At 25.7% G+C, this 10,565-nt stretch overlaps 1 protein-coding gene across 1 annotated transcript; it reads left to right on the forward strand.

The window, feature by feature from the left end:
• Nucleotides 1–932: 932 nt before the first annotated feature.
• LOC114128756 (uncharacterized) lies at nucleotides 933–5,605 on the forward strand. Its single transcript, XM_050206940.1, has 3 exons — nucleotides 933–1,743; nucleotides 3,883–4,659; nucleotides 5,411–5,605. The coding sequence occupies exon 2, from the start codon at nucleotides 3,900–3,902 to the stop codon at nucleotides 4,611–4,613; it is 714 nt and encodes a 237-aa protein (XP_050062897.1). The 5' UTR covers nucleotides 933–1,743; nucleotides 3,883–3,899; the 3' UTR covers nucleotides 4,614–4,659; nucleotides 5,411–5,605.
• The last annotated feature ends 4,960 nt before the right edge of the window (nucleotides 5,606–10,565 follow it).

Genomic DNA, 10,565 nt, shown 5'->3' on the forward strand with positions numbered 1-10,565 from the left:
TCTTAGGCGTAATAATAAATAATCATATTTTTAATAATTTTTAATTTATTTTTTTGGAAAATTTGTAAAAAATGGCTTCGATTGACCATTTTCATTTATTACGATGTTATTATAAAATAAAAATGATAAATAGATATGTCAGCGGTCATAACTTACAATTATTTAGTAGTATATTATATTGTTCAAATAAATTATTTTCTGACCAACTAATCGTTTTGCTTGTCTATAAAAATTAGAAAGACACGGGATACATCCTAAAATTATCAACTATTTTATCGAATTTGCATTATTGGATTATTTCTCAGTTTGTCTCTCTACAGTTATATGTATGCAATTATTATGTCTATGTAGGTACTGGAGTAACTAAGGTCTAGTATTTAGTTACTTTATAAAAATTACTATACGCAATTGAACAAAAACTGAAAAATCGAATACCTACAAATTACAATAATTGTGACATAAGGCGTTAGAGCTGTGATATCCACATAATAATTATCTACTAGGTAGTGTCTAGGTACAATAAAATAGAGTGATAGAAGATAATAATAATAAAAATTGTTAGAAATATTAGTTAGAGGCGGGTTTTAATGTCTTATCTTACAGCTATATTGTTTTATTACAACGAATTTCGGTCGAATCGCAGAAAACACACGGCATTACAGAGTAAAAATGATAATAATTACAAAACGTATTTCTAGAAATTACATATTTTTTCGTAAAATGATAATCGCAATAGGTACCTTATCATTCTGTACGTACGTTACTGCCTACAGTTTTTTTTTTCGACGAAAATTGGTAATAAACATTAAGTAGGTAGAACAATAATTATTGTGACAAGTACCTAACGATGTAATAACTATAACGTTATTATCGCGAAGGACAAATGTCAAAACAACCAAATAAAATAATCAATAGGTAAACGGCTGTAGGAGTTAATATTATATTTTTTTTTAATTTAATATTTTCATATAATATATCATGTTCTGCACTGTATATTATTATTATAAACGTATTGGGTAAACACGAGTAGAAAATATTTATAGATAGAGACGTCGACGTCCTAGACGGGTAAGAGGGAAAAGGGGTTATGCCTTTCCAAATGACATCGTAAATTTATTACGTTCTTCTTCTTAGCCCACCGATAGAGCTGATTAGTACTATTAATTCCGCGAATCCCGTGTACGCAGATCACTAATTCTTCTCATTCGACATTTCGGTTATTATAGATTATTGTAAAATTCCGTTATCACTTATCGTTTACGACTGCGGATGACCAATAATATAATATTACGGCTTATCGTTTTCTATCTGTTCACGACTGTTGTAATGTAGTTTGTGCTCCGAGTCAGCCGCCGTCGTCGTCGTTCGTCTCCGCCGGCTATTGGACAGATCGACGATTATTATTATAATTATCATTACGCGACGGCAAACGGTGATAAAAAAAAAAAGTCTCAGATCATCCGACAACATTTATAATATACCCGGCTACATAGATTTTCGAATTTTTTTTTTTTTTTTGTAATTGTTTTGCGGTCTCGCGGACAACGCGACCGACTGGAAGTCAGTCACGTCGATCGCCCAGTCGCACCGATCATTCAAAGGGCCGTCTTCTGCGACGATTTTGTCGGCGGGCATTTGGTTCGTCGTTATCAAGAGCACTACGCGACTCGTCATCGTTCGTTACGAAGGAGACTTCGACCAGAAATTCGCCGTCCATACACCACTATTCGACTGGTTGCGAAGGTAATATGAATAAAACGTATAATACACTATATTATATTATAATATTATGTTGTCGAGTGACCATTGTGTGTAGACACCGATATCTATCGTATTATTACGAATTTAGTTCGTTTAGATTTTATGAAAATGTTTGATTGAGTTTGTGATAACCCGATGGCTTTAAACAGAGCGTACATTGGTTTTGTATTTTATTCGTTAGTTCCACTTGTCCGCTTATACATCTCGTCACCAACTGGCTGGCGGCTGCATTACGTTTCCGATTTTTAAAGATAAATTCAACAATACAAATACCTACGTAGGAGGCATTTGTGTGTTTAATTATTAAGTTTATCATGTGTACCTAGGTATAATATGTTTTTGATGACGATATTGGGCAGATGTCAGACACATATTCATAGGAAAGAAGAATAGATATCGACCCTCCCCTTAAAAAAAAAAAAAAAAAAAAATATTATTTTTACTTAAATATTTTAACTTAGTGTGTTTTTTTACATAATTAAATAATTTATAATGATTATAATTTCATCGAAAATATTAAAAAAATATGGTTATTCATACATTTCACTTAGTCAGCTATGGTTCCTTAAACATGGTTTATGAAATTTCTTTTAATAAAATTATTTTTTTAATTAAATTAATCGATCAGTAAAACAAGTAAAAATATATTTATTTAATTATTAATACCTATTACCCAACCTATTATTAATTAATAATGAGCTCATTAATATAAATTAAGTTATAAGAATATTATCTTTTAATACCAATAGGAAGCTTAAAAAAAAGCTTAAATACTATCTACTATATGAAGAGAACTCAAAATGTATACATCTCATTTTAATTTAAGAATTTTATATTAAAACTGTATACCTAATTAAGAAATTTACTCTTTAAACTAAAAATTTGCCTAATATTTAAAAATATACATACTATTAATGTTGATATTTTTGTTTCATAGTGTTGAAATTTATTTCTATTTAAATTGGCAATTAAATCTTTTGGTCCGTAAAAAACATTGAAATGTGATCACTTCTGAGCCCAATTTATCAGACTATCATTTACTTAAATTATATTGAGTTTTATGAATACAAAAAATATTATGAACATATAATATTTACAATGTTGAAAAAATAAAACAACTCATATCTACTTATTTAAAAATAGGCCATGTAACAGCAAATTAATAATGTAAGCAAAAGCTTTAGATAACATTTCATAATAATAATCAATTTCTGTATAAAAGTACTTGTACATAATAAAAATCTAAAATTTAATTATAGTTTGTTATATTATTTTGACTGATTTTATTTGTTTAATTTTTTAAGTTATTTACAAATTTAGTTTTTAATTAAACACTTAACAATTTAAATATTAAATAATAATACTAAGTATATTAATATACTTAAAAAATTATGCTATAATTTCAATAGAAAACACATTTTGAATTTTGAATTAATTAAATCTTTGTTACAATGTCATGACCTATAAATTTTTAATAATGAACAACATACTACATTAAAGCTAAAAATGTATATTTACATCCTTAAATTATTTTAACTGGTATTGTGTAATTTCTGTACAAATAATATAAAAAGTTATAAAAATTGAAAAATTAAACTTGTTGAAAATATGCAATGTTGCTGAAAGTTTCATATCACTGGATAGTGAATATGACTTATAAGTTATATGTATTATTTATAAAATTAACTGGATAAATCTGAGTTGTTACAAAGCATTCTTTTGTTAAGTTATTAAGTTAATTAGAAAATTGACTTACTAAAAAATTAACTTAATTTATAATAACCTCTTCGAAAACCCCCTATTTTAATCTAGAGACTTACATTTTTTTAATGATTTTAATGATCTTTTAAAATTCATAATTTTAATATAAATATTAATTTTATTGATTAGTACATCCTTATTTATATATTTAAATTATTTAAGTATTAGGTAACTTGATATTATATTATAATTATTTTTTAGAAATAAATTAAATCTATCAATCTAACTACGGTACCTATTTATTTAGTGTTAGATTATAGAATCTTTAAGATAAATTACTGTAGATTAGAATTATTTGATCATTATTCTTATTGTCATTAGTTATTATTATTATATTATTATTTTTTATATGTTTTTTAGATATCAGAAAACTAAAAATGTCCAATACCGTTTATGAAGAATCTCTTTATGTTGATAAGTCTTTCATATCTACTTCAACATCTTATAGATTTATACATACAACTAGTTCCAAATTTTATAATGATTCATCGTTGATGCCAATTTTTTGTAATCGTTCATCAACAGATCTTGGTGTTCATAAACTTTCTTCTACCATTCATAGTTTAGACTATGATGTTTTTAAGCCAAAAGATAGCTCCAATGTTAAAGATCCCGTTTCTATTCGTGCTCCACTATTATCTTTGAACCAAGAACCTTCAAAAAAATTAAATATAATTTCTTGTTTCCGAATGCAAATGAATCATTCAAATACATATCCTAAATATGATTTTAAATTTTCTAAAAGTAAAAATGTTAATTTATATAAAAATATTTATCATAGACGTATTAATTTAGAAGGACTGAAAAAAGTAGATTATATGTATTATTTATCAAAACGTTATAATTTTGTCCCTGTAACCGAGAAAATATTTTCATTTATATATGGAAAAGACATTTTGGCAATGTCTATGGTATCTAAAGCTTGGAATAATGCTGTAAAATATTCACCATCAGCTAAAAGAAAGAAAAAATTATATATAACATACATGCAAGCAGAAAAGGAAAATCATGGACATGTTGAACAACGACGATTCTGTTTACAGAATAGAAGAGTCTTTGGTGATATTAGTAATATCATGCGTCGTCATTAAAATTAAATGGATATTCAAAAGTATATTAAATCAATATTTCAATAAAGTAAGTAAAATTTTTATAACAAATAATGTTTTATATTTTTATTATGTGATTGTAATTCATATTTTAAAGTAAAAATCAAAATTTTGTCACAATCTACATTTATATTTTAAAAATCTTAATATTAATATTAGTCAGATTTTTTTAACAAATAAAAAAATTTGTCAGACATTGTTTAAAATTGTAGTTAAAATTATGTTATATCTGCATGTGTTATCTTCCTCTTACAAATATATAGCATACCAATTGTGCGTTCAATCAATTTTATATTGTTTGCTATAATTTTAGAGCCAATTTACCTATTATTATTTTTAAAGGTAATGTTATTTAGAGCATCTCATTGGCCTTTATTGATATTTTAATTTTTACTTAAAAATTTAAATATCAATAAAAGCCTATAGGTAGATGGCTTAGATAATATTAATATCTTTAAGTTTGGTGATAAGTAAATTGACTCTAATATTAAAACTAACACAATAAAATTGATTCTGCTAAATGAAAATGTTCTATGTTTTAATTAGTAAGATAATACATGCAGGTATAACGTCCTTTAAAAGTTTTTACCAGATCTTAACAGTATTTTTTTTTGAAACAAAGTTAATATTTTTGGAACAATATATAAATTTCTGTATAAATTGCATAAAATTTATTTGTTGTGCTATAATATAAGTAATTTTTTAAAAAGTAAAACTAATTTATAAATTGTTACTTATTTTTATATACTTTTAACAATTTAATATTTACTTAATTTCAGGTTCCTTACAAGTGAACAATTGTCATTAGTATGTAGTTCTATTACCAAAATTTATCTTTTAGTGCTCGAAGTATGCACTTCAAAAAAATTCTTTGTATAAAATGTATCATTATATATATTATGCTAATATTGAATAATATTAATATCTGTGAATAATGAATAATGTAAATACCATATTGAATAATAATATTTTACAGATATTATGCATTGTTTTATTCTTAATTATCTGTAAAATTATTTCTTATACTCTTAGTTTTCTGTAAAATAATTTCTTATATACTTGTAACTCTATTTTTTGTTATGTATTTACTATAATTTGTTAAAAATATTTCACTCATATATATTTTTGAAAATTTAAAATGATGTTATTATATAAAAAATTTTCTACTTTTCTCATTGATTTTGTTGTTCATAACATAACTGTATAACTTTGTTTAATTTAGTTTTTTCTAATCTTATTATTTGATCAATTGGAAATTTAGCTATGTTCAATCGAATGTAGGCTTATGTTTATGAGTTAAAAATCTTTAATAAGTAATTATTTTTACCATTTACTTGTTTTCTCATCCGAGTACAATAATTCAAAGGATTATGTACTATTTTTGTGCGTACATTAAATTCTGTAAATGTGTACATAATAAAAAAAACCACTTATTTATTTTTTAATTTCACTAGTATAAGAAAATCTCAATTATTTGTAATAAAGTATTAATTAATTTCATGTTTATAAAATGTATTAGTTGTATCATCTGATTTTTTCCTTAAAAAAAAGTTATATAAAATTGTGTATTTTGTTTGAGGGTACTTCAGTTCACATAGTGAACAGTCAGTGTCCATATACCTTGCTTTATCTACAAATCCCACCAGAAAATAATTAAACAATTCTTAATCTATTATCTTTAAAGAGTAGGTATTTCTACTCAATTTTTATTTTTTAATATATTTTGTGAGAATAGTTCTAATAGTTATGCCAACATGAAAGTGGTAAGAAAAAAAAATATCAATGTAAAACAAAAAAATAATCTTTAATTAGATTCATAGTTATACTTCCCCTCAGGATATGAACTACTTTTCTCAAATATATACATTCAATATGCAGATACAAATATACAATAATAAGTGACAATTAACAAACAAAATTTACTTAAACACTAATTTTGAAACTTATTATTAAAGTAAAACAATATAATATATTATATAAGGTATATTCAAAATATTAATTTGGTATTTAATTATAACTTAAGCAGATATTGGCAAGGTATAAGTAAAAATTAACAGTGTTAGGCATTAGTTATTTTAGTAATTTAGTAAGTAAGGAATTATAAAATTAAATTATAAGTTAATAGTTAATAAATAACACTGATAATTACTTTGAAAAAAAATATTGACTAGTTTAAAAAGATTTTCGAGACAAATAATATGCAAAGCGCTCAATCATACATTAAACATAATAATATACAATATACATATCAATATACATATAGGTACCAAAACGTAGATAATAATGACTAAATCCAAACGTTAATAATGAATAGTATTTCTTAGAACTCATGGACGGGTTCGTTGGAGTAGATAATGATCAGTAATTTTAGACCTAAAAATGAAGGGTAAAAACTAATCAAAAAACTTAATTAAATTTAATAACAGTTGTCGCAAACGTAAGACTTTGTAGGTACGATCATCGATAACAGCAGAGCGGATTTTCTTGGAAATGCTGGCCGCATCTATAATATTATACTATATTATAATATGTAGTGGTATCGTTCAAGGTCACATACAGCATCATCGCACGTGCGCTTATGATTCAACAGGAAATCATTGGTATATAATTGACGCAAATGCGTGGGAAGAGCGGATGCACGTGCACCGGCCAGCAGGGACCTGCCGGTACCGCGGGAGTCTGGACGATATATAAGGGGGTCCAGAGTAGTAGGCACATTTTAGACGTGATTTACCAGAGTTAGAGCGAGCACCTTCACGTCACCCAGTTTAATATTTTTCAATAGTTTAATTAAATTAATTATTTGGACTTGGAATATTTTTCATAATAAAAGACACTTAGAAATATTTCATCGGCGCTTAAATTATTACAATATCTACATCTTTACGGTTGCTCATACGTGGCACGCTACGAATATCTAAAATAAATTATCTTTAACTCCGGTGTCTTTGACCTTTGTCAATTAATAAACAACAATTATAGGTATAAAGAAAAATATTAACAATCATACGATTAGAAATTTAATGACGTCTAAATTCTATACTGTTGCTATATTTTCGGCACGGTTATCTACACCGTGGTTTTCGCCTCTCGATATTCATGTATTATTTCCGATTTCGTATGAGAGTCTGATGCGTGAGATTACGGACTACTGATTTATTATATTTACACAAGTCTTTTTTTTTTGTACTAGATACGACAGTTTTTACGTAATTATAATTTTTTTCTAGAAATGTTGACTAAAAATTATTCACCGACTAAAAATGCTTGAAAGTTTATTACAACGCTCTTCATAAGTTGTTAATTTCGCAATTAAAAAATATTGAAAATCTATAGATAAAGAATTTTTTTATAAACGCTTAGAGCTATTATTTTACAAAATTTATAAAAATCGCAAAAATTAACAAATTAAATTGTATATACCTTACATACCTACAAAAAAAAATTACCGGATAGCCAAATTTATATTTTATGAGCATTTTAAATTACAATTTTTTCGACAGTGGGTATTATCCCGTAAAATAATTATTTTTCCTTAAATAATTTTTGATATTTTGTTGTATTTCAATAAAAAAAAAATAATAATTACTATTTACAGATACTTGAAATTTTTATCAAATGGTTTTATACTATCATTTTTATTAGATAGGTACTTATATGATAAAATTTTCAAATATCTTTACTTCATTTAACTATTTATGTTTTTCAAAAAAATTTTTAGTTTTTTTTCTTATTGTTGATCAACAATTAGATTCATAGATCCAAATCCTTGAAAATTTAACTCAAGATTCCATGTAATATGTTTTTATTATATCTGTATAAAAATATATTACAAGCATATTTTATTTTTTTATATGCATTGGGATTCGTCGAAATTGCAAAAAAATTTAAATGATTTTACAAACAAAAATTAAACCTAAAAAATTTTTTTGTAACCAAGTTTTGAAAGTTGAATATACGATTCGTCATAAGTAGTTGATACTACAACCACAACCAAATCTAATCTTATATAATGCGTAGGTATAAAATATATATAAATAATAATATTATAAACACAATATAATATAATATAGCGCTCGGATTTTTATGTAAATACATAATTTTATCGAATGCAATTTTTTTATTCTGATTAAAAATAAGAACGTTTCATAACACCTTGAATAAAATGATACCTATTTTTTTATTTTATATATTTCGTATGATATATGACTATATGAGTATTATAATAATAGTTCATACCTAGGTACTATAAGTTTTTATCTGTAGTCTGCACTGTTAACATTATTATATTGTGGAACTTGGAAATTCTGTTATATCGACTTCTTTTAATATATGGCGTTATAAATTATAATAAATAAAAAATAACTGATAAAGCTATTTAGCGCGAGATTAACACTTTTGATGTCGGCATATCGGGTAGACAGTCGTGTATTTTCAGGAATTCAGTAGGTACTCAGTATAGGTACCTTTACAGTATATTCTGTACGTAATATGTACAATTACCTGATTGTTTTCGTTCGTTCGCGCATTTAAGAGAATTTGTGTTCATGACATTTTTATTTTGTACATATATTACCTATACCGATTATTTTAACCGCGTAAAATTGAATAGTGTGTGAGCTTTGTGTTCTAGCGAATAAAATTCGAGGCGCTTTAAAATAGCGCCCGCGCGCAAACTAATTCGCCTAGTGTGTAAGGACCTAATCATTATACATTATAATCATGTCTAAGGATCCGCCAATTAAAAAATCAAGAGTTGCCCAGTACATTTTAGAGTTTTCAAATTATTTTTTTTAGAGTGATGACCACTTGTTACTTTGAGTATAGCTTGTGGAAAATTCTGTATTTTGTTTTAAAAAACGCTTAGTAAAATATGTGTATATAGTGGCGTATCCTGGGGGCTTTAGCCACCTTCCCTAATATACTATGTAAAATATATAAAAAAAAACTATTCCACATCAAAAACATAATACACAATATTCAGCATACTTTACATAATTGGTTTCTCGATCATGGTGTTCTAAGGAGGTAAAATTATATAAGCATAATATAATTTTCATTTACGATATCCTCTATCAAAGAATAATCCTGGGTACGCTCTGATTAACTATGTATTGGTCCAAAATACAATGTTATACTGATAAATTTATAACAGTTCCTATAATATAATATAGTAACTTAAATAATAGGTTATTAAATTAGTAGAATTAGTTATTATAAAAAGTTGACTAAAACCTACAAATAAGTAAACTTAGCATGTTTATGTCAATAGTTAAAACAATAAAATGTTCTTAGTTATCAACCTGTAGTATTTTTAACGGAAAAGAAATCTACGTTTAGAAACCACTAAATATAAGTAGTTTCTTGGCTCTTGCCATATTATGGTAAATATAATAAACAGTAAATAATATGATATACATCGTGTCTTGTGGATCGCGGAACGAACCGTAAAAGTTCAGTACCTATTGACAGCACAGAACAGAATAAAATATGTTGAATATGTGTGTACAATCAAAAACGGGTTGTTTTCTATGAAAAATATATTTATTTCACAAATTACAAATACCAAAAGTAAAATAAATGACTAATATTTTTATAAAAAAACATATCACGACAAAAAATTAGTGATAGGTATAGGCTGACGGACAGTCTCCGCTCAGAATTGTTTTTTGTATACAATGATTATCAGATATAAATATATAATATATAATATATAATTGAATACCATTTAACACATCCGTAATGGTATAAAAGTGATACACTCGAAGTGACGTTATAAGCAGGGGCGATCCACCTATCGCTTCCCCTTTGGATTTGATTTTGTACGTTTTATATTATATGTATGTATATACCAGGTGGCAGAGGTAGTAAACTTTTATGTATAGTTTATTTAGGTTATCACGATCAACTAAAAAAAAAAGTTGTTAATAATCG

The sequence above is a fragment of the Aphis gossypii genome, chromosome X (assembly GCF_020184175.1).
Source record: "Aphis gossypii isolate Hap1 chromosome X, ASM2018417v2, whole genome shotgun sequence".
NCBI classification, from domain to species: Eukaryota; Metazoa; Arthropoda; class Insecta; order Hemiptera; family Aphididae; genus Aphis; species Aphis gossypii.